Genomic DNA, 27,933 nt, shown 5'->3' on the forward strand with positions numbered 1-27,933 from the left:
GACTAAGTAGACGAGGTTGGGTTCAAATACCAGTCAGTCACACATGGTACTGGCTCTGCAAATAGTTGCGTGAACTAACGGGACCCCAAAAAAACCGTGCAGGAGACAATAGGATTGGCCCGGCTGGGAATCTATTTACATGTATTTGGGTGAATGAAAGCCTGTGGCACAGCAATATTCAGTGTGAGGGACTCGCATTCCATTATCTCAGTCTGAGACAAGGCTACACGCTAGTTATTGAAGTTAAACTGGTTGACATGCAAAGCTTTTGGGCAGTTGGCAGGGTTAGGGGAGGGGTGGTAGGGTCAGGGGAAAATAATAAAATAAGTTAAATACAGTTAGCATGAAAAAGTATTTCACCCCTAACCAGCATGAAAAAGTATACCACCCCTAACCAGTTATTAAATCCAAGGGTTCACATTCTTTTCCCACCCTGCACTGTGAAGGTTTACACGGTGTGTTCAATAAAGACATGAACACATAGAATTGTTTGTGTGTTATTAGTCTAAGCAGACTGTGTCTGTCTATTGTTGTGACTTAGATGGAGATCAGATCAAATGTGATGACCAATTTATACAGAAATCCAGGTAATTCCAAAGGGTTCACATACTTTTAAAAATAATATAATATACAGTACCAGTCAAAAGTTTGGACACCTACTAATTCAAGGGTTTTTCTTTATTTTTATTATTTTCGACATTGTCGAATAATAGTAAAGACATCAAACTATGAAATAACACATCATGTAGTAACTCCAAAAAAGTGTTGAACAAATCAAAATATATTAGATTTTAGATTCTTCAAAGTAGCCAGCCTTTGCCCTGATGACATCTTTGCACACTCTTGGCATTCTTTCAACCAGCTTCATTGAGGAAAGCTTTTCCAAGAGTCTTGAAGGAGTTCCCACATATGCTGAGCACTTGTTGGCTGCTTTTCCTTCACTTTGCATGTCCGGCTTATCACAAACCATCTCAATTGGGTTGAGGGCTGGTGATTGTGGAGACCAGGTCATCTGATGCAGCACTCAATCACTCTCTTTGGTCAAATAGCCCTTACACAGCCTGAAAGTGTGTTTTGGGTCATTGTCCTGTCGAAAAACAAAATGATAGTCCCATTAAGCGCAAACCAGAAAGCATGGCATATCGCTGCAGAATGCTGTTGGTTAAGTGTGCCTTGAATTTTAAATAAATCACAGACAGTGTTACCAGCAAAGCACCCCCACACCATAAAACCTCTTCCTCCATGCTTCACGGTGGGAACCACAAATGCAGAGATCATCCGTTCACCTACTCTGCATCTCACAAAGACACGGCGGTTGGAACCAAAAATCTCAAATTTGGTATCATCAGACCAAAGGACAGATTTCCACCAGTCTAATATTCATTGCTCATGATTCTTGGCCCAAGCAAGTCTCTTCTTATTATTGGTGACCTTTCGTAGTGGTTTCTTTGCAGCAATTCAACCATGAAGGCCTGATTCATGCAGTCTTCTCTGAATAGTTGATGTTGTGATGTGTCTGTTACTTGAACTCTGTGAAGCATTTATTTGGGCTCTAATCTGAGGTGCAGTTAACTCTAATGAACTTTTCCTCTGCAGCAGATGTAACTCTGGGTCTTCCTTTCCTGTGGCAGGTCCTCATGAGAGCCAGTTTCATCATAGCGTTTGATGGTTTTTGCGACTGCACTTGAAGAAACTTGAAAGGTTCTTGACATTTTCCGGATTGACTGACCTTCATGTTTTAATGTAATGATGTACTGTCATTTCTCTTGGCTTATTTTAGCTGTTCTTGCCATAATATGGACTTGGTCTTTTAACAAATAGGGCTATCTTCTGTATACCACCCCTACCTTGTCACAACACAACTGATTCGCTCAAACATCAAGATGGAAAGAAATTCCACAAATTAACTTTTAACAAAGCACACCTGTTAATTTAAATGCATTCCAGGTGACAACCTCATGAAGCTGGTTGACAGAATGCCAAGAGTGTGCAAAGCTGTCATCAAGGCAAAGGGTGGCTACTTTGTAGAATCTCAAATTTAAAATATATTTTCATTTGTTTAACACTTTTTTGCTTACTACACGATTCCATATGTGTTATTTCATAGTGTTGATGTCTTCACTATTATTCTACAATGTAGAAAATAGTACAAATAAAGAAAAATCCTGGAATGAGTAGGTGTCCAAACATTTGACTGGTACTGTACATTTATAAAACACATATATGGGCAATTTGAAATGACGCAGACAATTACATTGATAGAAGCAACTATCTATCTGAAATATTGAAAGAAAAAAAACAAGATAAAAAAATAATTGAGCATGTGTAACCATGGTGATGGTCAACCATGCTGTCGTAGTGAGTAACGCCTAGACTCTAACTCACCGGGGAACCTCGCAGTGTTGTGGTGCACAGATGACCCGGGTTCAGAGACCAGTTAGTCACACATGGCAAACAATTGGGCCCAAAAGAGTACATTACGCTGGGGATTCACTCTGGGAGTCTGGGACAGGGCCACCCGCTTCGTATTAAACTCATGACATGCAAAGCTTTGGGGCCGTTCCATGGCTGAGCAGGGTGACCCAGTTGCTCCCCTATTTGCCCAGAGTCCACCCACACAGACGGCAAGGGGCCATCTGCCTGGTTTAAGCCTGTCCATCCCTGGGTGGATCAGGGGCTCTGTAGGGGTAATCTCCTCAACAGATCAGCAGTGATGATGGTGGGGGTGGTGTGTGTCTCTGTGCTCGTGCGTATATATATATATATGTGTGTGTGTGTGTGTGTCTGCACGTATACATGCAAGTGTATGTGTGCGTGTCCACGTGTGTGAATGTCTGCTCGTGCGCCTATGTGTGTGGTTGGCCTAGTCCAGCCATCCACGCCTTAGAGACATTCATTGGATTGGCTAGATGATGAGGCCATGATTAGCTGACAATGGAAGCCTTTGGGGATTTGGCTCTGCAGTAAATTAGCTAGCTGTCACTTAGCGTTTCTGTTAGGGCAGATTCAGTGACGTCCATCTCAGGAAAGCACTTGAGTCCAGATGGAGTGATGCAAGCCTTAGATCGGGGTTCCCTTTCTTTCTTTTTGGGGATAAAAGTGTTCTTCCGGAGAGGTTACCAGGGTTCTTGAACTGCGTCAGGGTTCTGCCAGGGTTTGACCAAGGTTCTACCAGGGTTCTACCAGGGTTTGACCATGGTTCTGCCAGGGTTTGACCAAGGTTCTACCAGGGTTCTGCCAGGGTTCACCAACACTCCTGTAGTTGCCTTTGTCATGGGTGGGAGCTGAACACTGGTCTAAGGTCGTGATGAGGTAGGTTAACCCTGGTCTAAGGTCGTGATGAGGTAGATTAACCCTGGTCTAAGGTGTAACGGAGGTGAGTCAGAATCCTACTCTCGTAATGAGGTAGGTTAACCCTGGTCTAAGGTTGTGATAAGGTAGGTTAACCCTGGTCTATGGTTCTGATGAGGTAGGTTAACCCTGGTCTAAAGTGTAACGGAGGTGAGTCAGAATCCTACTCTCGTAATGAGGTAGGTTAACCCTGGTCTAAGGTCATGATGAGGTAGGTTAACCCTGGTCTAAGTTCCTGATGAGGTAGGTTAACCCTGGTCTAAGGTCATGATGAGGTAGGTTAACCCTGGTCTAAGTTCCTGATGAGGTAGGTTAACCCCGGTCTAAGGTCATGATGAGGTAGGTTAACGCCGGTCTAAGGTCCTGATGAGGTAGGTTAACCCCGGTCTAAGGTCATGATGAGGTAGGTTAACCCTGGTCTAAGGGGGTGATGAGGTAGGTTAACCCTGGTCTAAGGGGGTGATGAGGTAGGTTAACCCTGGTCTAAGGGGGTGATGAGGTAGGTTACCCCTGGTCTAAGGGGGTGATGAGGTAGGTTACCCCTGGTCTAAGGGGGTGATGAGGTAGGTTAACCCTGGTCTAAGGGGGTGATAAGGTAGGCTAAAGCAGTGCTGGATCAAAAGCCTGCACACACCCATAACCTTCTCACACCGTCGTGCCGACCTGACCTGTACTGTGCTAGCTCGGTAATGTTTCTGTCCCATTGTCCTTTACAGCATGGTTTATATTGTACCGGAAGCATCGCGGTAATAGGAACCTGCACTTTTTAATCATATACAAGAGCTCTTAAAAGGGCAATCTGCAGTTCAAACAATAACAAAGCTGTTAAACAGCTGAGGGACGGGGCTGGAGAAATGTAACCACTCTCTGCTAGGCAGAGATATGACACAAGGACTGACCATCCATGATATCAACATTATACTATGAACCATGTTTTCAGGTTATACAGCGTTTGTTTACATGTACTGTGTTTACAAACATTGGAGTAAAACAACAAGCTCATAAGGCATTGAGTTATAGTCTTGAAGAATCAATGGCTATATACCTATATATACATTTCATTTTAAAGTCCTCTAATGGAGGTACCAATTTTTGCTCTTTAATAAATCATATACAGTACAAAACCTCTGAAAGGTCAATCTCTGGTGTCAAAGTTACAGAAAATGGGAACAGTCAATGCATCTCTCCATATCAAATCCCTAACCAACCGTAGAGGAGCCAAATTGGTCGTGTTTTGGTCTCTTCAGTCCAGACCTGATTAGCTGTGTTAATAGGATTTGGCTTCTGGTTCCATGTTCTATGACATGAGCTTTAAACCACAGAGACTACCCGAGTGACATTTAGCACCTGAACCTGCAGAGGAGCGACACTCTGACTCAACCTTTGAACAGTAGCCCGCCTAGCCAAACCACTTCTTAACGATCCAACTGATTGTTCCTTTATCTGTGCGATCACACGTCGTTTAGTGACTGAAAGGTTGTTTCTGTGTAGCTTGGCACTCCGGACAACTAACCGCCAAGATGTCGATGGACCAGCCGGAGGATCTGGAGATGGAGGGAGAGGAGGGGATAGACTCCAAGGAGCTGAAGAAGCAGCTGGCCGAGTCTAAGGCAGTTAAAGTGCTGATGCTGGGTAAGTGAGCTGAACCCATTGGTCTGAATGTATCGGAGGTGATTTGAAAATCATCATCATCGTTGCTGTGAAGAGTTTAACCCTGTCTGAGACTTAGAAGCCAGAAGGATGTCCTTTTGGTCTAATGGCTAAGAGGTTAGGATCCCCCATTATATTTTTTTCCCTGTTCATGTAGAAACTGAAAGGATATATTTCAACTAAATACCATGGAATAATAAACAGGACATTTGTTGTGCAACATTTAACACAACACATTTGGCCTCCCGATAGCACTAAAACTATTTCAGATTAAATCGAGATGACCATATGTCACCTGTTTGAAAAACATCTGTAATTTGCACATTTCATGTTTCTGCTGTTGAATATAGTCCATGAAATGCTATGATACTTTCTCCATGGTCACATTTCAATCAAACACAGACAATTAAGTCCTGTTTTTGTCTGTGAATTCATTATTCACTTTGTCTGAACATTGACAGTTAAGAGCAGGGCTGCGAAACCATCTTCCAGGAGATCTACTGTCCTGTAGGTTTCCAGTCCAACCCTCTTCCTGGAGATCTACTGTCCTGTAGGTTTTCAGTCCAACCGTCTTCCTGGAGATCTACTGTCCTGTAGGTTTACAGTCCAACCCTCTTCCTGGAGATCTACTGTCCTGTAGGTTTTCAGTCCAACCCTCTTCCTGGAGATCTATTGTCCTGTAGGTTTCCCTAATTTAACATATCTGATTCAGCTAGTTAAGGTCTTGTTGAGCAGCTAATAAGGGGCGGCAGCGTAGCCTAGTGGTTAGAGCGTTGGACTAGTAACCGGAAGGTTGTGAGTTCAAACCCCGAGCTGACAAGGTACAAATCTGTCGTTCTGCCCCTGAACAGGCAGTTAACCCACTGTTCCCAGGCCGTCATTGAAAATAAGAATATGTTCTTAACTGACTTGCCTGGTTAAATAAAGGTTAAAAAAAAAAAAAAAAAAAAAAAAGTAGAATCAGGTGTGGTAAATTAGGGTTGGACTGAAAAAACGCACAGCACTGTAGATCTCCAGGAAGAGGGGTGGGCAGCCCTGGTTAAGAGCAACACTTTGTCTGAACATTGACAGTTAAGAGAAAACAAACACCGGTCAAGGCATAATGTTCTTTCTCTTAGAATGTTTTAAGATATATGTGACTGAACCTAGAAAATAAGGAACATTTTTAAAGTTCAGACTAAGAGCTTTAAGTTACATTTCTCCCTGAGGTACATTGAGGTATATTTCTCCCTGAGGTACATTGAAGTACATTTCTCCCTGAGGTACATTGCTCCCTCCCGGAAGAGTTGTAGTCCAGGGGAAAGTCAGGACACAGTGAGGTGCTGAAAGAATCACTACTTTAGGTCCAAGTCAATCATGTTCCCTTGCTGATGAGAGGCCAAGCCTATTACTCTAACTGGTTTAGTCCAGTCTCAGAATCCAGTCCAGATTGGTGTACCCATCCTCTCGTCAGACAGCATTTAACCTTTCACACTATCCTGCTGACCCAATCCAAACTGTACTTTCACACAGTGGTGGAAAATGTACCCAATTGCCATACTTGAGTAAAAGTAAAGATACCTTAATTATGGCTGGGGGCAGTATTGAGTAGCTTGGATGAATAAGGTGCCCAGAGGTGCCCAGAGTAAAGGGCCTGCTACTCAGTCCCAGTTGCTAATATATGCATATTATTAGTATATTGTGATAGGAAACACTCTGAAGTTTCTAAAACTGTTTGAATGATGTCTGTGAGTATTACATTTACATTTAAGTCATTTAGCAGACGCTCGAGTATAACAGAACTCACATGGCAGGCAAAAACCTGAGAAGAAATCCAACCAGGAAGTGGGAAATCTGAGGTTAGTCGATTTAACTCATTCCCTATTGAAGATACAGTGGGATATTGGTCATGTTGCACTTCCTAAGGCTTCCACTAGATGTCAACAGTCTTTAGAAACTTGTTTCAGGCTTCTACTGTAAAGGGCTCGTTGAGTCAGTGGTCTGGCAGAGTGCCACAGGCTCGTGATGCTCGTTCACTTGAGAGGTAGCTCGCATTCCATTGCTTTTCTACAGACAAAGGAATTCTCGGGTTGGAACATTATTGAAGATGTATGTTAAAAATATCCTAAAGATTGATTCTATACATCGTTTGACATGTTTTTACGGACTGTAACGGAACTTTTTTACATTTCGTCTGCTCCTAGCGAACGTGCTTCGTGACTTTGGATTTGTTTACATAACACGCTAACAAAAGTAGCTATTTGGACATAAATGATGGACATTATCGAACAAAACAAACATTTATTGTGGAACTGGGATTCCTGGGAGTGCATTCTGATGAAGATCATCAAAGGTAAGTGAATATTTATCATGTTATTTCTGACTTCTGTTGACTGCACAATATTGCGGATATCTTTTTGGCTGGTTTGGGCTCTGAGCGCCGTACTCAGACTATTGCATGGTTTGCTTTTTCCATAAAGATTTTTTGAAATCTGACACAGCGGTTGCATTAAGGAGAAGTGGATCTAAAATTCCATGTTAACACTTGTATCTTTGATCAATGTTTATTATGAGTATTTCTGGAAATTGATGTGGCTCTCTGCAAAATCACCGGATGAGATTTGTTGATATAAATATGAACTTTACCGAACAAAACATACATGCATTGTGTAACATGAAGTCCTATGAGTGTCATCTGATGAAGATCATCAAAGGTTAGTGATTCATTTTATCTCTATTTCTGCTTTTTATGACTCCTGTCTTTGGCTTGGGAAAATGGCTGTGTTTTTCTGTGACTTGGCGGTGACCTAAAATAATCGTATGTGGTGCTTTCTCTGCAAAGCCTTTTTAAAATCGGAGATTAGATTACCTTTGAAATGGTATAAGATACTTGTATGTCTGAGGAATTTTAAATTAGGAGATTTCTGTTGTTTGAATTTGGCTCCCTGCACTTTCATTGGCTGTTGTCATCGATCCCGTTAGCGGGATCTCAGCCATAAGAAGTTTTTAATAGAAAATTACTCAAGTAAAAGTGAAAATCACCCAGTAAAATACTACTTGAGTAAAAGTCTAAAATTATTTGGTGTTAAATATATTTAAGTATCAAAAGTAAATGTAATTGCTAAATATACTTAAGTATTAAAAGTAAAAGTATTAATAATGTCAAATTCCTTATATTAAGCAAACCAGAAGGCATGATTTTCTTGTTTTTTAAATTGACGATAGACAGGGGCACACTCCAACACTCAGACATAACAAATCCCTTGTGTTTAATGAGTCCACCAGTTTAGAGGCAGTAGATGTCCAGGGAGGTTCTCTTGATAAGTGTGTGAATTGGACCATTTTTCTGTCCTGCTAAGCATTCAAAATGTAACGAGTACTTTTGTGTGTCAGGAAAAATGTAGGAGTAAAAAGTACATTTTATTTTCTGTAGGAATGTAGTGGAGTAAAAGTTTTCAAAAATATAAATAGTAAATTAGACCCCAAAAAACGACTTAAGTAGTACTTTAAAGTATTTTTATTTAAGTACTTTACTCCACATCATTCTGACCCAATCCAAACTGTACTGTACTGGCTCTGACTTAGTGTTCTTTTCACCTAGTTCCTCTTCCAGCACCTATGATGTATGGGTTCAGATGGGTTCTCAGATCAGCAGGGTTCAGATGGGTTCTCAGATCAGCAGGGTTCAGATGGGTTCTCAGATCAGCAGGGTTCAGATGGGTTCTCAGATCAGCAGGGTTCAGATGGGTTCTCAGATCAGCAGGGTTCAGATGGGTTCTCAGATCAGCAGGGTTCAGATGGGTTCTCAGATCAGCAGGGGTCAGATGGGTTCTCAGATCAGCAGGGTTCAGATGGGTTCTCAGATCAGCAGGGTTCAGATGGGTTCTCAGATCAGCAGGGTTCAGATGGGTTCCTAGATCAGCAGGGTTCAGATGGGTTCTCAGATCAGCAGGGTTCAGATGGGTTCTCAGATCAGCAGGTTTCAGATGGGTTCTCAGATCAGCAGGGTTCAGATGGGTTCTCAGATCAGCAGGGTTTGACTAGGTTCTCAGATCAGCAGGGTTCAGATGGGTTCTCAGATCAGCAGGTTTCAGATGGGTTCTCAGATCAGCAGGTTTCAGATGGGTTCTCAGATCAGCAGGTTTCAGATGGGTTCTCAGATCAGCAGGGTTCAGATGGGTTCTCAGATCAGCAGGGTTTGACTAGGTTCTCAGATCAGCAGGGTTCAGATGGGTTCTCAGATCAGCAGGGTTCAGATGGGTTCTCAGATCAGCAGGGTTTGACTAGGTTCTCAGATCAGCAGGGTTCAGATGGGTTCTCAGATCAGCAGGGTTCAGATGGGTTCTCAGATCAGCAGGGTTTGACTAGGTTCTCAGATCAGCAGGGTTTGACTGGGCTGAGGTTCAGTAGTGTGAAAATGGTAATTCCCTTAGCCTCTCTGCATGTAGCCACTTAAAGTCTCAATCAAGGTCAAAGATCAGATCCCGAAACAGTCAGTATATACAGTGCCCTTTCTAATCATTGGAACAGTGAAGCATTTGTCTTATTTTGGCTTTATACTGTATACTTGAAATCACATGTATACTTGAAAAAACAATGGCATTAAAGTGCAGACTGTCAGCTTTAATTTGAGGGCATTTTCATCCATATCAGCTGAACCGTTAAGAAATTACAGCACTTTATGTACATAGTCCCCCCATTTTAGGGGAGCAAAACTATTGGGACAAATTCACTTGAGTATGAAAGTGGTGAAAAGTTCATGTATTTGGTCCCATATTCATAGCATGCAATGATTACATAAAGCCTGTGACTCAACAAACTTGTTGGATGCATTTGCTGTTTGTTTTGGTTGTGTTTCAGATTATTTTGAGCCCAATAGAAATTAAATGGTAAATAATGTATTGTGTCAATTTGGAGTCGCTTTTATTATTAATAAGAATAGAATATGTTTCTAAACACTTCTACATTAATGTGGATGCTACCATGATTACGGATAATCCTAAATTAATCGTGAATAATGAATGAGAATGACATGCTAACCTCTCACCATTTCAATAAAGGGAGGTTAGCATTTTTGGGTGGTATATGACAGGGTCTAACGTTCTCTTAATCTTAAAACACAACCAAAATAATGAGCAAATACATACCAAAAATGTGTATGGTCACAAGCTTGACGTAGTCATTGCATGCTAGGAATATGGGAGCAAATACTACACTTTTTACTACTTTAATACATAAGTGAATTTGTCCCAATACTTTTTTGTTAGCTCTATGCAGTAAAGCCGAGACATTAGATTGGGGACGGGAAGCGAACACAGGTTTTAAGGTCTCGTTTCTCGGGTTGATTGTTGTTTTATATCTCTTGATCCACAGCGGCCAAACGAAATGTTTCCAGATTACATAATGCTTGTTGTGTTAAGACACAGGACCAGGTTACATAATGCTTGATGTGTTAAGACAGGACCAGGTTACATAATGCTTGATGTGTTAAGACAGGACCAGGTTACGTAATGCTTGATGTGTTAAGACAGGATCAGGTTACATAATGCTTGTTGTGTTAAGACACAGGACCAGGTTACATAATGCTTGATGTGTTAAGACAGGACCAGGTTACATAATGCTTGATGTGTTAAGACAGGACCAGGTTACATAATGCTTGATGTGTTAAGACAGGACCAGGTTACATAATGCTTGATGTGTTAAGACAGGATCAGGTTACATAATGCTTGATGTGTTAAGACAGGACCAGGTTACATAATGCTTGATGTGTTAAGACAGGACCAGGTTACATAATGCTTGATGTGTTAAGACAGGACCAGGTTACATAATGCTTGATGTGTTAAGACAGGACCAGGTTACATAATGCTTGATGTGTTAAGACAGGACCAGGTTACATAATGCTTGATGTGTTAAGACAGGACCAGGTTACATAATGCTTGATGTGTTAAGACAGGACCAGGTTACATAATGCTTGATGTGTTAAGACAGGATCAGGTTACATAATGCTTGATGTGTTAAGACACAGGACCAGGTTACATAATGCTTGTTGTGTTAAGACAGGACCAGGTTACATAATGCTTGTTGTGTTAAGACACAGGATCAGGTTACATAATGCTTGATGTGTTAAGATACAGGACCAGGTTACATAATGCTTGTTGTGTTAAGACACAGGACCAGGTTACATAATGCTTGTTGTGTTAAGACACAGGACCAGGTTACATAATGCTTGTTGTGTTAAGACAGGACCAGGTTACATAATGCTTGATGTGTTAAGACAGGACCAGGTTACATAATGCTTGTTGTGTTAAGACAGGACCAGGTTACATAATGCTTGATGTGTTAAGACAGGACCAGGTTACATAATGCTTGATGTGTTAAGACAGGACCAGGTTACGTAATGCTTGATGTGTTAAGACAGGATCAGGTTACATAATGCTTGTTGTGTTAAGACACAGGACCAGGTTACATAATGCTTGATGTGTTAAGACACAGGACCAGGTTACATAATGCTTGTTGTGTTAAGACACAGGATCAGGTTACATAATGCTTGATGTGTTAAGACACAGGACCAGGTTACATAATGCTTGTTGTGTTAAGACACAGGACCAGGTTACATAATGCTTGTTGTGTTAAGACACAGGATCAGGTTACATAATGCTTGATGTGTTAAGACACAGGACCAGGTTACATAATGCTTGTTGTGTTAAGACACAGGATCAGGTTACATAATGCTTGATGTGTTAAGACACAGGACCAGGTTACATAATGCTTGTTGTGTTAAGACACAGGACCAGGTTACATAATGCTTGTTGTGTTAAGACACAGGATCAGGTTACATAATGCTTGATGTGTTAAGACACAGGACCAGGTTACATAATGCTTGTTGTGTTAAGACACAGGATCAGGTTACATAATGCTTGATGTGTTAAGACACAGGACCAGGTTACATAATGTTTGTTGTGTTAAGACAGGACCAGGTTAGATAATGCTTGTTGTGTTAAGACACAGGACCAAGTTACATAATGCTTGATGTGTTAAGAGAGGACCAGGTTACATAATGCTTGTTGTGTTAAGACACAGGACCAAGTTACATAATGCTTGATGTGTTAAGACACAGGACCAGGTTACATAATGCTTGTTGTGTTAAGACAGGACCAGGTTACATAATGCTTGTTGTGTTAAGACACAGGACCAAGTTACATAATGCTTGATGTGTTAAGACACAGGACCAGGTTACATAATGCTTGTTGTGTTAAGACAGGACCAGGTTACATAATGCTTGATGTGTTAAGACACAGGATCAGGTTACATAATGCTTGATGTGTTAAGACACAGGATCAGGTTACATAATGCTTGATGTGTTAAGACACAGGATCAGGTTACATAATGCTTGATGTGTTAAGACACAGGATCAGGTTACATAATGCTTGATGTGTTAAGACACAGGATCAGGTTACATAATGCTTGATGTGTTAAGACACAGGAGACATAAAGCCCAACACTCAATAGGGAGGTGGATGAAGAGGAGGGCGGGCCAACCTTAATCTGGATGGGCACCAAGCCAATGGGTGCTATCTGTGACTAGGAGTGGTGCAGGACTTAACCAATTAGAGTAGACTAAATAAAGAACCCATCTCCTCTTGGGTTTCTATTGCCCAATTTGTATTTTGTTTTTATTTCACCTTTATTTGTCCAGGAAGTCCCACTGAGGCCAGAATACCTCTTCAACAAGGGATACATTTTAAAGTGTACGCTGGGAGTCAGGAAGTCCCACTGAGGCCAGAATACCTCTTTTACAAGGGATACATTTTAAAGTGTACGCTGGGAGTCAGGAAGTCCCACTGAGGCCAGAATACCTCTTTTACAAGGGATACATTTTAAAGTGTATGCTGGGAGTCAGGAAGTCCCACTGAGGCCAGAATACCTCTTTAACAAGGGATACATTTTAAAGTGTACGCTGGGAGTCAGGAAGTCCCACTGAGGCCAGAATACCTCTTTTACAAGGGATACATTTTAAAGTGTACGCTGGGAGTCAGGAAGTCCCACTGAGGCCAGAATACCTCTTTTACAAGGGATACATTTTAAAGTGTATGCTGGGAGTCAGGAAGTCCCACTGAGGCCAGAATACCTCTTCAACAAGGGATACATTTTAAAGTGTATGCTGGGAGTCAGGAAGTCCCACTGAGGCCAGAATACCTCTTCAACAAGGGATACATTTTAAAGTGTATGCTGGGAGTCAGGAAGTCCCACTGAGGCCAGAATACCTCTTCAACAAGGGATACATTTTAAAGTGTACGCTGGGAGTCAGGAAGTACAGGAATTGCACATGTTATAATCAACAGAACATAGTACAAAATAATAAATATGGAAAGCGTACAGACATGAAACCGAGTCAATAACGCCGCCTGAGGAGAGAACAAAGCGGAATGACAGATACAGGGGAGGTAATCAGGAAGGTGATGGAGTCCAGGTGAGTGTCACGAGGCGCAGGTGCGCGTAACGACGGTGACAGGTGTGCGTAATGATGACACAACCGGCCACGTCGAGCAACCGGAGAGAGGCAGCAGGATGTAGGCGTGATGGTTAACAGAGAGACCTGTAGAGAGAGTCTTTAAGCTCAGCTGAGAGCCTGGGCACCAGATTGTTTGTGTTGTCATGCCGCTTTAGTCATGGCAAGACAGCACAAACAGAACTGGAACCAGGCTAAGTGCTTAGCAACAGGTACTAACACACAGGCTTGGTGCAGGGTGGGGTTGGTACCATAGTGTTGATTGACTGAATTTATGGGACATTTGAAAGTAGCAGGTTGATCCAGCTGGACACCGCATTACATGAACTGTAAGCGAGGCTAAAAACACAATAAAGCCGAGGTCTTCTTTTCAATATGGTGTTTAAATAAAGGGGTTTAAATAAGTGACATCGAGGCCTTTGTCCTAATCTGCCTGAGAGAACCAGGTTGGTCCCACACGGAACCCTATTTAAGCAGTTGTGCACTATGTAGGGAAGAGGGTTCCATAGGGCTCTGGTCTAAAGTAGTGCACTATGTAGGGAAGAGGGTTCCATAGGGCTCTGGTCTAAAGTAGTGCACTATGTAGGGAAGAGGGTTCCATAGGGCTCTGGTCTAAAGTAGTGCACTATATAGGGAATAGGGTGCCATAGGGCTCTGGTCTAAAGTAGTGCACTATGTAGGGAAGAGGGTTCCATAGGGCTCTGGTCTAAAGTAGTGCACTATGTAGGGAAGAGGGTTCCATAGGGCTCTGGTCTAAAGTAGTGCACTATATAGGGAATAGGGTGCCATAGGGCTCTGGTCTAAAGTAGTGCACTATGTAGGGAATAAAAAAACTTAAAAAACGAGCGGAGCCGTACTGCACTGGTCTGGTTACATGTTGCGGTCGGGACCCATAGTATATTAGTTTTAAAGGTTTTCAATATTTTAGGTGAAATCAAGGTCTTTTATTCCCTGAAGTCTCTGAGAGACTCAGGCTGCCTCTCAAATGGCATCCTATTAAGCACTGGTCAAACAATAGCGTTTAAAATGAAGGTTTTAAAATAAAGGTTTTTAAGTGACATCCAGACCTTTGTCCTGGTGTGTTCTGAGTCCCAGTAAGGAGATGTCAGTGATCTCCCCACACAGACTGTTCTGTCAAACTGCTCTATTTTCAATCTGTCCCATAGGGCTCTGGTCAAAATTAGGGCACTATATAGGGAAGAGGGTTCCATAGGGCTCTGGTCAAAGTAGTGCACTATGTAGGGAAGAGGGTGCCATTTGGGAATAACCCTATGTTTCGCTGGCCACCAGGTCCAGGAGTATTAAGATATTTTATTGTCACGTACACCGGATAGTGTAGTGAAATGTGTTGTTTTACAGGGTCAGTCATAGTAGAACACCCCTGGAGCAAATTAGGGTTAAGTGCCTTGCTCAAGGGCACATCGGCAGGTTTTTCACCTTGTCAGCTCGTTTTTTTTGAGCCAGTCACTGACAAAACCCTTTGTAATTAAAAATGACATTGTTGACCTTTTATTTAACTGTTGTAATAAATGGTGTATTTTTGTTTTCTTTCAGGTGCTGAGGAGTCTGGGAAAAGCACCATTGTAAAACAAATGAAGTAAGTTAAGTTACAAATGAAATACGCTTTTTCGGGTTCTCTCTCTGTTAATGAGGCAGCAGAGAAGTGAGCTGCACTGCCACAGAAGCACCACTAGGTGGCAGTTTGGATAATTGAGCCACAGGGAAATTCCACTTTAACAGAGTGACACTGAGACTCAGAGGTCACAAAGTTAAACGAACCATACAATTCTATGCACAACAAGGACTACGTTAAACAATTTTAAAAAAAAAGTGGAATAACTCAATACTAACCCAATACTTCTTCTTCTTCTTCCCAGAATCCTTCACCTGGGTGGTTTTAATAAGGAGGAGAAGGTGTCATCCAGAGGGGCGATCTTTGGTAACATCCTGCAGTCAGCTCTGTCTATCGTCAGAGGCATGGGCATCCTGGGGATCAAGTACGGATCCCCGGCTGCGGAGGTGGGTACTGCAGGCTGGGTGTTTGCGTGTGTGTGTGAAACGATACTATAATATACTGTACCATGTAGACATGTTATACATGTTATACTATATAGACATGTTATACTGTACCTTATGTTATACTATAATGTTATACTATATAGACATGTTATACTGTACCTTGTTATATTATACTATAATGTTATACTATATAGACATGTTATACTGTACCTTGTACTATGTTATACTATAATGTTATACTATATAGACATGTTATACTGTAGCTTATGTCATACTATACTGTTATACTATATAGACATGTTATACTATACTGTTATACTATACTGTTATACTATACAGCCATGTTATACTATACATGTTATACTACATTATACTACACTGTTATACTATAGACATGTTATACTGTACCTTATGTTATACTATACTATACCGTTATACTATATAGACAGGTTATACTGTACTATACTGTTATACTATACAGCCATGTTATACTATAGACATGTTATACTATACCTTATGTTATACTATATTATACTGTTATACTATATATACATGTTATACTGTACCTTATGTTATACTATACCGTTATACTATATAGACAGGTTATACTGTACTATACTGTTATACTATATACATGTTATACTGTACCTTATGTTATACTATACTATAATGTTATACTATATAGACATGTTATACTGTACCTTGTACTATACTATACTATAATGTTATAATACTATAATGTTATACTATACAGACATGTTATACTGTACCTTATGTTATACTATACTATAGTGTTATACTATAGACATGTTATGCTGTACTATGTTATACTATTATACTATACAGACATGTTATACTGTTATAATATAGATACATGTTATACTGTACCGTATGTTATACTATACTATAATACTATATAGACATGTTATACTGTACCTTATGTTATACTATACTATAATACTATATAGACATGTTATACTGTACCTTATGTTATACTATACTATAATACTATATAGACATGTTATACTGTACCTTAATACTATATATACACATGTTATACTATACTATAATACTATATATACACATGTTATACTATACTATACTATACTGTTATACTATACAGACATGTTATACTATACTGTACCTTATGTACTATATTATACTATACCGTTATACTGTACCTTCTGTTATACTATACTGATATACTATATATACATGTTATACTGTACTATCCTGTTATACTATACATACATACATGTTATACTGTACCTTATGTTATACTACACTATACTGTTATACTATACAGACATGTTATACTGTACCTTATGTTATACTATACTGATATACATGTTATACTGTACTATACTGTTATACTATATAGACATGTTATACTGTACTATACTGTTATACTATACAGCCATGTTATACTATAGACATGTTATACTGTACCTTATGTTATACGATATTATACTACACTATTATAATATAGACATGTTTTACTGTACCTTATGTTATACTACACTATACTGATATACTATATATACATGTTATACTGTACCTTATGTTATACTACACTATCCTGTTATACTATACATACATACATGTTATACTGTACCTTATGTTATACTACACTATACTGTTATACTATACAGACATGTTATACTGTACCTTATGTTATACTATACTGATATACATGTTATACTGTACTATACTGTTATACTATATAGACATGTTATACTGTACCTTATGTTATACTATATTATACTATACAGACATGTTATACTATACTATAATACTATATAGACATGTTTTACTGTACCTTATGTTATACTATACTATAATACTATATAGACATGTTATACTGTACTATACTGTTATACTATACAGACATGTTATACTATACAATACTGTTATACTATACTGTAGACATTTTATACTATACTGTATAGACATGATATACTATACTGTAGACATTTTATACTATTGCGGAGTTGCCAACAACCAGAAGTTCTGGTTGTCAGGGGAAATGGAATGAGAGCCTGTGACTCAACTTCCTCTTTTTGGATGTTAAGGGAGACTTCATCTTAACTCCTCCTCCACATTCATTGGATTGGTTGAACAGTGCAGAAGAGACCCTCCCCCCCACAGTTTGTTTTTGTATTCTCTTCAAGACCAGAATGTGGTGGAGAGTTCTTACACTAGTTTCAGGTGTTTATTTTCTGCCTGGTAATGTTACGTCATACTATGCTATACTGATGCATGTATGGGTGTTGTTCTCTGTGTGCTCCAGGACGAAGGCACGAAGCTGGAGAACCTATCCAACTCTACTGAGGAGGGAACCATGTCTCCTGAGCTGGCTGAGTGCATCAAGAAGCTGTGGATGGACCCTGGCATCCAGGAGTGTTTCGAGTCAGCAGCCGAGGGCTACCATCTCCTCGACTCCGCTCACTAGTGAGTCTATGGCATGGCTCAATAACCAGATTCAGGCGCGGGACGTTTATTTTCTTGATCGGATGGTCAGGGGGCCAGAACATAATTACAAATCATTTGTAGAATGTAAATTGACAGCCAGAAGCCTAAAAATATATAATATTTGACTAAAAGACCATTTCAAATTTTTCTGACATTTGTATACGATCACATATATATCTATCTGTTATGAATACTTTTGAACAGATTTACACAATTAAAATAACTTTTCTGGTGTTTTTATAGTCTTTTATACTGAACAAAAATATAAACGCAACATGTAAAGTGTTGGTTCTATGTTTTATGAGCTGAAATAAAAGATCCCAGAAATTGTCCATACGCACTAAAAAAGGTTTTCTATCAAATTTAGTGCTCACATTTGTTAATCCATCCACCTGACAGGTGTGGCATATCAAGAAGCTGATTAAACAGCATGATCATTACACAGGTGCACCTTGTGCTGGGGGACAATAAAATGCCACTCTAAAATGTGCAGTTTTGTCCCACAACACAATGCCACAGATGTCTCATGTTGAGGGAGCGTGCAATTGGCATGCTGACTACAGGAATGTCCACCAGAGTATTGAATGTTCATTTCTCTACCATAAGCCGCCTCCATTGCTGTTTTAGAGAATTTGGCAGAACGCCCAACCGGCCTCACATCCGTAGACCACGTGCAACCACGCCAACCCAGGACATCCACATCCGGATTCTTCACTTGCGGGATCGTCTGAGACCAGCCACCAAGAACATCTGATGAAACTGTGGGTTTGCACAATGGAAGAATTTCTGTAGAAATGTTCAGAAATCGTCTCAGGGAAGCTCATTTTTTCGTGCTCGTCGTCCTCACCAGGATCTTGACCTGACTGCAGTTCGGCGTCGTAACCGACTTCAGTGTGAAAATGCTCTTCTTCGATGGCCACTGGAACGCTGGAGAAGTGTGATCTTCACGGATTAATCCCGGTGTATGGTGTTGTTAACAGAGGGCCCCACGGTGTATGGTGTTGTTAACAGAGGGCCCCACGGTGTATGGTGTTGTTAACAGAGGGCCCCATGGTGTATGGTGTTGTTAACAGAGGGCCCCATGGTGTATGGTGTTGTTAACAGAGGGCCCCATGGTGGGTGTGTTTACTGATGTCAACGGTGGGTTATGGTATGGTGTTTAACAGAGGGCCCCATGGTGGGGGTTGATGTCAACTTTGTTAACAGAGGGCCCCATGGTGGCGGTGGGGTTATGGTATGGTGTTTACTGATGTCAACGTGGTGGGGGTTAGAGGGCCCCATGGTGGGGGGTGTATGGTATGGTGTTTACTGATGTCTTGTGGGCCCCATGGTGGTGGTGAGTTTATGGTATGGTGTTTACTGATGTCAACGTTGTTAACAGAGGATGTCCCCAGAGGGTGGTGGGGGTTATGGTATGGTGGTTTACTGTGTTGTGTCAACGTTGGGGGCCCCATGGTGGCGGTTTATGGTATGGTGTTTACTGATGTCAACGTTGTTAACAGAGGGCCCCATGGTGGGGGGGTTATGGTATGGTGTTTACTGATGTCAACGTTGTTAACAGAGGGCCCCATGGTTTGCTGATGTCAACGTTGTTAACAGAGGGCCCCATGGTGGAGGTTATGGTATGGTGTTTATGGTCAACGTGGTGTTTATGGTATGGTGTTTACTGATGTCAACGTTGTTAACAGAGGGCCCCATGGTGGATGGTATGGTGTTTACTGATGTCATTGGTATGGTGGTGGTTTATGGTATGGTGTTTACTGATGTCAACGTTGTTAACAGAGGGCCCCATGGTGGAGGTGGGTTATGGGGTGTTTACTGATGTCATGGTATGGTGTTTACTGATGTCAACGTTGTTAACAGAGGGCCCCATGGTGGAGGTGGGGTTATGGTATGGTGTTTGCTGATGTCAACGTTGTTAACAGAGGGCCCCATGGTGGTGGTGGGGTTATGGTATGCGGCAGGTATAAAGCCACGGACAACGAACACAATAGCATTTTATGGATGACAATGAGATATCGTGATGAGATCCTGAGGCCCATTGTTGTGCCATTCATCAGCTGCCATCACCGTTTCAGCATGATAATGCACGGCCCCGTCTCAAGGATCTGTACGCAATTCATGAAAGCTGAAAAATGTCCCCGTTCTTCCATGGCCTGCATACTCACCAGACATGTCACCCGTTTAGAATGTTTAAGATGCTCTGGATCGACGTGTACGACAGCGTGTTCCAGTTCCTGCCAATATTCAGCAACTTCACACAGCCATTGAAGAGGAGTGAGACAACATTCCACAGGCCACCAATCAACAGCCTGATCAACTCCTATGTGAAGGAGATGTGTCACGCAGCATCAGGCTAATGGTCACACCAGATACTGACTGGTTTTCTGATCCACAGATGCATATCTGTATTCCCAGTCATGTGAAATCCATAGATTAGGGCCAAATTAATTAATTTAAATTCACTGATTTGCGTATATGAACTGTAACTCTAAAAATCTTTGAAAATGTTGCATGTTGCATTTATATTTTCGTTCAGTGTTTGTTTTTTGGTGTTCAGAAAAATTGAGGGGCCAAATAAAATCAATCACGGGCCACAGTTTGGCCTGCGGGCCGCCAGTTGGAGATCCCTGGTCTATGGCCTCTGTGGATGCTAGATAGTGCTGTTGTCTTTGGGGTCTAGTTACTGTAAAGCACTCTGTAATAACTGCTGATCTAAAAAAGGCTTTATAAATACATTTTATTGATTAGTTGATTGATTTACTCTGCCTCTTTCCCACAGCTAACTCAATGATCTGATCTTGATTGATTCATTGATTGACTGCCTCTTTCACACAGCTTCCTCAGTGACCTGGAACGCATCACCCAGGCTGACTTCACCCCTAACGACCAGGACATCCTTCGGTGCAGGATCAAGACCGGCGGGGTCAACGAGGAGAGGTTCATCTGCAAAGATGTCAAATTCAGGTGAGCTACAGTAGTTAACTACCTGGCTCCTTTGTCACAGTACATTATAGTTCACCTGCAAAGATGTCAAATGAAGGCAAGGTAGTGTAACTGTTGCAACTGAACCAGCCACTTCTTATCCAACATCTTAACCATTAGATCAGGATACTCCAACCCTGTTCCTGGAGAGCTACCCTCCTATAGGTTTAAACTCCAGCCCTGTTCCTGGAGATCTACCCTCCTATAGGTTTAAACTCCAGCCCTGTTCCTGGAGAGCTACCCTCCTATAGGTTTAAACTCCAGCCCTGTTCCTGGAGAGCTACCCTCCTATAGGTTTAAACTCCAGCCCTGTTCCTGGAGAGCTACCCTCCTATAGGTTTAAACTCCAGCCCTGTTCCTGGAGAGCTACCCTCCTATAGGTTCACTCCAGCCCTGTTCCTGGAGAGCTACCCTCCTATAGGTTCACTCCAGCCCTGTTCCTGGAGAGCTACCCTCCTATAGGTTTAAACTCCAGCTCTGTTCCTGGAGAGCTACCCTCCTATAGGTTTAAACTCCAGCTCTGTTCCTGGAGAGCTACCATCCTATAGGTTTAAACTCCAGCCCTGTTCCTGGAGAGCTACCCTCCTATAGGTTTAAACTCCAGCCCTGTTCCTGGAGAGCTACCCTCCTATAGGTTTAAACTCCAGCCCTGTTCCTGGAGAGCTACCCTCCTATAGGTTTAAACTCCAACCCTGTTCCTGGAGAGCTACCCTCCAGGAACTGACCAGGAACAGGGCTGGAGTGAATAGGGGGAATTGGCTTAGACATGCCCTCTTCACGACTGTCTTGGTGTGCTTGGACTAGGTTAGTTTGTTGGTGATGTGGACGCCAAGGAACATGAAGCTCTCAACCAACTCCAACCAGCCCCGTTGATGAGAATGGGGGCATGCTCAGTCCTCCTTTTCCATATTTACCATAACAACGTAGTAGTGTCTGTACTCGTATCAATGTAGTAGTGTCTGTACCGTAGCAACGTAGTAGTGTGTGTACCGTAGCAACGTAGTAGTGTCTATTCCGTAACAACGTAGTAGTGTCTGTACCGTAGCAACGTAGTAGTGTCTATTCCGTAACAACGTAGTAGTGTCTGTACCGTAGCAACGTAGTAGTGTCTGTACTCGTAGCAACGTAGTAGTGTCTGTACCGTAGCAACGTAGTAGTGTGTGTACCGTAGCAACGTAGTAGTGTCTATTCCGTAACAACGTAGTAGTGTCTGTACCGTAGCAACGTAGTAGTGTCTGTACCGTAGCAACGTAGTAGTGTCTGTACCGTAGCAACGTAGTAGTGTCTGTACCGTAGCAACGTAGTAGTGTCTGTACCGTAGCAACGTAGTAGTGTCTGTACCGTAGCAACGTAGTAGTGTCTGTACCGTAGCAACGTAGTAGTGTCTGTACCGTAGCAACGTAGTAGTGTCTGTACCGTAGCAACGTAGTAGCGTCTGTACCGTAGCAACGTAGTAGAGTCTGTACCTTAGCAACGTAGTAGTGTCTGTACCGTAGCAACGTAGTAGTGTCTGTACCGTAGCAACGTAGTAGTGTCTGTACTCGTAGCAACGTAGTAGCGTCTGTACCGTAGCAACGTAGTAGCGTCTGTACCGTAGCAACGTAGTAGAGTCTGTACCTTAGCAACGTAGTAGTGTCTGTACCGTAGCAACGTAGTAGTGTCTGTACTCGTAGCAACGTAGTAGTGTCTGTACTCGTAGCAACGTATAATACAGTGTGCATGCATTGTCAGTATTTGTATGTGATTCCTGCTGGAGTTGAACCTTCAACCTTTGTATTACAAGTACCACGCTCTCACCATATACAAGAACTATGTGTAAAAAGCCTGGAGGAGCTCATGATATTGTACTGGAGTTACTGATCGCTCCTCTCCTGTAAAAAGGGCTTAATAATTGATTGATTGGTTAATTGATGTGATTGTTGTGTCTCTCTGACGGACAGGATGTTTGATATGAGCGGTAGAAGAGAAGAGAGGAAGAAGTGGATCCACTGTTTCCAGGGCGTCCATTGCATCCTGTTCTGTAGTTCCCTCAGCGCGTATGACCTGGTGCTGCTGGAGGACGAGGAAATGGTGAGTGATTACACACACACGTTTCACACACACACACTATGTGTCACACACACACACACACACACACTGTACACACACACACACACACACACACACACACACACACACACACACACTGACACACACTGTTTCACACAGCACACACACACCACTGTTTCACACACACACACACACACACACACACACACACACACACACACACACAGTGACACACACACACTGTTTCACACACACACTGTTTCACACACACACACACACACACACACACACACACACACACACACACACACACACACACACACACACACACACACACACACACACACACACACACACACACACACACACACACACACACACACACACACACACACACACACACACACACACACACACACACACACACACACACACACACACACACACACTGTTTCACACACACACACAGTTTCACATACACACACACACACACTTCAAAGTTAAACTAAACTAAAAAAGGAGGGTACAGATGAGAGGGAGGAGACATTCAACCATGTTGCAAACCTCACCAACTAGTGTGACCGCAGCGAGCTAGTGGAGGTTGAGCCCGACGATGACGATGACCCATCCTTCATTCCTCTTCTGTCCTCTTCTCTTTTCAGAACCGCATGCACGAGTCTCTCCATCTATTCAACAGTATCTGCAACCACAGGTTCTTCGAGGACACCATCCACGTGCTCTTCCTCAACAAGAAGGACGTCTTCAAGGAGAAGATCAAGAATGTCCACCTCAATGTCTGCTTCCCCGACTACGATGGTGAGTCCTACTCTTGAGTCCCAAAATGGCAAAAAGTTGTTTTCCATGAACTTTTGACCTTTGAGTTTTGAGTTTATTCACCGTGTGTGATGAATGACTCCAGGCTGAATCACATCCGGCCGTGATTGGGAGTCCCATAGGGCCGTGATTGGGAGTCCCATAGGGCTGTGATTGGGAGTCCCATAGGGCCGTGATTGGGAGTCCCATAGGGCCGTGATTGGGAGTCCCATAGGGCTGTGATTGGGAGTCCCATAGGGCCGTGATTGGGAGTCCCATAGGGCCGTGATTGGGAGTCCCATAGGGCCGTGATTGGGAGTCCCATAGGGCTGTGATTGGGAGTCCCATAGGGCCGTGATTGGGAGTCCCATAGGGCCGTGATTGGGAGTCCCATAGGGCTGTGATTGGGAGTCCCATAGGGCCGTGATTGGGAGTCCCATAGGGCCGTGATTGGGAGTCCCATAGGGCTGTGATTGGGAGTCCCATAGGGCTGTGATTGGGAGTCCCATAGGGCTGTGATTGGGAGTCTCATAGGGCCGTGATTGGGAGTCCCATAGGGCCGTGATTGGGAGTCCCATAAAGTTGATTGGGAGTCCCATAGGGCTGTGATTGGGAGTCCCATAGGGCCGTGATTGGGAGTCCCATAGGGCCGTGATGGGAGTCCCATAGGGCTGTGATTGGGAGTCCCATAGGGCTGTGATTGGGAGTCCCATAGGGCTGTGATTGGGAGTCTCATAGGGCCGTGATTGGGAGTCCCATAGGGCCGTGATGGGAGTCCCATAGGGCCGTGAATGGGAGTCCCATAGGGCTGTGATTGGGAGTCCCATAGGGCCGTGATTGGGAGTCCCATAGGGCTGTGATTGGGAGTCCCATAGGGCTGTGATTGGGAGTCCCATAGGGCCGTGATTGGGAGTCCCATAGGGCCGTGATTGGGAGTCCCATAGGGCTGTGATTGGGAGTCCCATAGGGCTGTGATTGGGAGTCCCATAGGGCCGTGATTGGGAGTCCCATAGGGCTGTGATTGGGAGTCCCATAGGGCCGTGATTGGGAGTCCCATAGGGCTGCGCACAGTTGGCCCAGCATTGTCCGGGTTTGGCTGTTATTGTAAATAAGATTTTGTTCTTAACTGACTTGCCTAGTTAAATAAAGATTAAACAAAAAAAATATACATTAAAAAAATGAATACATTGAAATCTTTCTCACTCAATTAAAACACAATAAGAAACTCCCTCTTATTCCCTCTGGCAAACACATACGAAGACGCCAGCAACTAGTCTCTGATCAGTTTTTACAGCTCTCTTTTCACGTGCTTTTACACCTGCATTGTTTGCTGTTTGGGGTTTTAGGCTGGGTTTCTGTACAGCACTTTGAGATATCAGCTGATGTACAAGGGCTATATAAATAAATTTGATTTGATTTGATCTTATCTCCCTATAGGGCCTAACACATACGAAGACGCCAGCAACCACGTGAAGATGCAGTTTGAGTCTCTGAACTTGAGGCAGGCGGAGAAACCCATCTACACCCACATCACCTGCGCTGTCGAGACACAGGACGTGAACCAGGCCTTCAACACCATCACAGACGTCATCAAAACCAACCTAAAAGACGCTGGGCTGTTCTGAGCAGCTCCTGACTGGAGGTACAGTATGACGGCCTGTATTACTGCCTGACGCACGCTCACACCTCAGTGCCAAACAGGAAATCACTATGAAGGACCAACATTAGTCCCGTGGCCTTACTGAAAACTGTAATGGAAAGACCATCTGCTGACAAACTGTAATTAGGCCTGACTGTGGACAGACCATCTGCTGACAAACTGTAATAAGGCCTGACTGTGGACAGACCATCTGCTGACAAACTGTAATAAGGCCTGACTGTGGACAGACCATCTGCTGACAAACTGTAATAAGGCCTGACTGTGGACAGACCATCTGCTGACAAACTGTAATAAGGCCTGGCTGTGAACAGACCATCTGCTGACAAACTGTAATTAGGCCTGGCTGTGAACAGACCATCTGCTGACAAACTGTATTAAGGCCTGGCTGTGGACAGACCATCTGCTGACAAACTGTAATAAGGCCTGACTGTGGACAGACCATCTGCTGACAAACTGTAATTAGGCCCGGCTGTGAACAGACCATCTGCTGACAAACTGTAATTAGGCCTGGCTGTGAACAGACCATCTGCTGACAAACTGTATTAAGGCCTGGCTGTGAACAGACCATCTGCTGACAAACTGTATTAAGGCCTGGCTGTGAACAGACCATCTGCTGACAAACTGTAATTAGGCCTGGCTGTGAACAGACCATCTGCTGACAAACTGTATTAAGGCCCGGCTGTGAACAGACCATCTGCTGACAAACTGTAATTAGGCCCGGCTGTGAACAGACCATCTGCTGACAAACTGTAATTAGGCCTGTCCCTTCCTCCCCATTTCAACACTATCCCTGTCTCTCCCTCCCCATCTCAACACTATCCCTGTCTCTCCCTCCCTGTCTCTCCCTCCCCATCTCGACACTATCCCTGTCCCTTCCTCCCCATCTCAACACTATCCCTGTCTCTCCCTCCCTGTCCCTTCCTCCCCATCTCAACACTATCCCTGTCTCTCCCTCCCTGTCCCTTCCTCCCCATCTCAACACTATCCCTGTCTCTCCCTCCCTGTCCCTTCCTCCCCATCTCAACACTATCCCTGTCCCTTCCTCCCCATCTCAACACTATCCCTGTCTCTCCCTCCCCATCTCAACACTATCCCTGTCTCTCCCTCCCTGTCCCTTCCTCCCCATCTCAACACTATCCCTGTCTCTCCCTCCCCATCTCGACACTATCCCTGTCCCTTCCTCCCCATCTCAACACTATCCCTGTCCCTCCCTCCCTGTCCCTCCCTCCCTGTCCCTCCCATATTGCTTTCTTTTTATGGTTTATTTTTCATCATTAGCCTCCTAAAAGTACCATTAAAACAGACCTAGGGCTCTATTTAATGTGCATGGCAGAAGTTCAGCTGTACAGCACACTCCCGCTTTACAGGAGACAGCGTTCATGAAAAACGCTGCATACTGCACGTCGACGTAAACCGGAAATGACTTTTACATTTCTATCGCGTCGGCTTTACACTTTGAATAGAAGACACTAATTAAGATATATTTTACTCAATACAAATGCGATCAAATATATATTAGAGCAGCTGTGAGGCATTGCAGCGTGTCATTTTTGTTCCCGTTTAGGGGACCAAAACAAAACTGAATCTGCAGACATGATTGATCTATGACGAGTAGCATTCAAAGTTTTTTATGGACATATTAAATGGTCTTCCTCTTTTCTTCATCTCTTCAGAACTTCCATCAGCCAACTCACTGGTTTTTATTGGGCCACTGTGCTGGAGAAGGTGGACAGTTGGTGGACAACTGTTTACCCTGCTGTCATCGTCACCACCGCCGAGCCCTGGGTTCCTCGGATGCATCCCTCTACTACTACAACATCATCATGTCCATTGGGTAGAAAACAGAGTATCAACATTTAACATTTTTGTTGTAAAAAAATAAAATGAAAGTGCTCCTTGGACGGCACTTATATTGTGTAACTTACCTTTAAACCCCTGAAGCTAGTGTTTATGTTTTACCTTCTACTACTACATCATCATCATCATCATGTCCATTTTAACTGAAGCTAGTGTTTGTGTTTTACCTTCAGTAGTCTCCTGCTGTTTCTCTTTAACTTGTAAAAAAGTTACCAAGTTAACAGCAGATATTTGAAAATGATCATCTATTTTTAATTGAATCTATTTTAATAGCATAAACTGTCTATTGTGAGACACAAGCTTAGACTAAATAATAATAGACCAAACTCTATTTTGACCAGACCAATATATCGTAAGTACTGTTAGAAAGGGATCGTTTTGAATATTACGTTTGTCCTTATTTTTGAAGTTTAGAGACAAAATAAAGTTGGATAGACTTCTCTGTACTCTGTTTTTGATAACTGAAGATTACACAGACCGTACCAGACACCGATTACACAGAGAGTACTGACACCGATTACACAGACACCGATTACACAGACCGTATCAGACACCGATTACACAGACCGTAGTACCAGACACCGATTAC

The 27,933-nt window shown here is 42.7% G+C and overlaps 1 protein-coding gene and 1 long non-coding RNA gene across 4 annotated transcripts; both read left to right on the plus strand.

Annotated features, from left to right (window-relative positions):
• Positions 1 to 4,677: 4,677 nt before the first annotated feature.
• LOC118375326 (guanine nucleotide-binding protein G(t) subunit alpha-2-like) lies at positions 4,678 to 27,790 on the plus strand. Its single transcript, XM_052481433.1, has 9 exons — positions 4,678 to 4,983; positions 15,044 to 15,086; positions 15,367 to 15,508; positions 17,799 to 17,959; positions 20,819 to 20,947; positions 22,906 to 23,035; positions 23,677 to 23,830; positions 25,265 to 25,469; positions 27,161 to 27,790. The coding sequence occupies exons 1-8, from the start codon at positions 4,872 to 4,874 to the stop codon at positions 25,450 to 25,452; spliced, it is 1,059 nt and encodes a 352-aa protein (XP_052337393.1). The 5' UTR covers positions 4,678 to 4,871; the 3' UTR covers positions 25,453 to 25,469; positions 27,161 to 27,790.
• On the plus strand, positions 8,520 to 11,941 carry LOC127912399 (uncharacterized). 3 transcript variants are annotated; one of them, XR_008082233.1, is made up of 7 exons: positions 8,520 to 8,781; positions 9,025 to 9,051; positions 9,268 to 10,482; positions 10,555 to 10,659; positions 10,695 to 11,194; positions 11,300 to 11,334; positions 11,442 to 11,941. It is a non-coding gene; the product is annotated as an uncharacterized LOC127912399 (long non-coding RNA). The 3 variants fall into 3 exon arrangements; XR_008082234.1 differs by lacking the exons at positions 9,025 to 9,051; positions 11,442 to 11,941 and having other exon boundaries at positions 10,695 to 10,939; positions 11,300 to 11,366; XR_008082235.1 differs by lacking the exons at positions 9,025 to 9,051; positions 10,695 to 11,194; positions 11,442 to 11,941 and having other exon boundaries at positions 11,300 to 11,366.
• Positions 27,791 to 27,933: the final 143 nt, after the last annotated feature.

This window comes from Oncorhynchus keta, chromosome 27, assembly GCF_023373465.1.
Source record: "Oncorhynchus keta strain PuntledgeMale-10-30-2019 chromosome 27, Oket_V2, whole genome shotgun sequence".
In the NCBI taxonomy this organism is placed as follows: domain Eukaryota; kingdom Metazoa; phylum Chordata; class Actinopteri; order Salmoniformes; family Salmonidae; genus Oncorhynchus; species Oncorhynchus keta.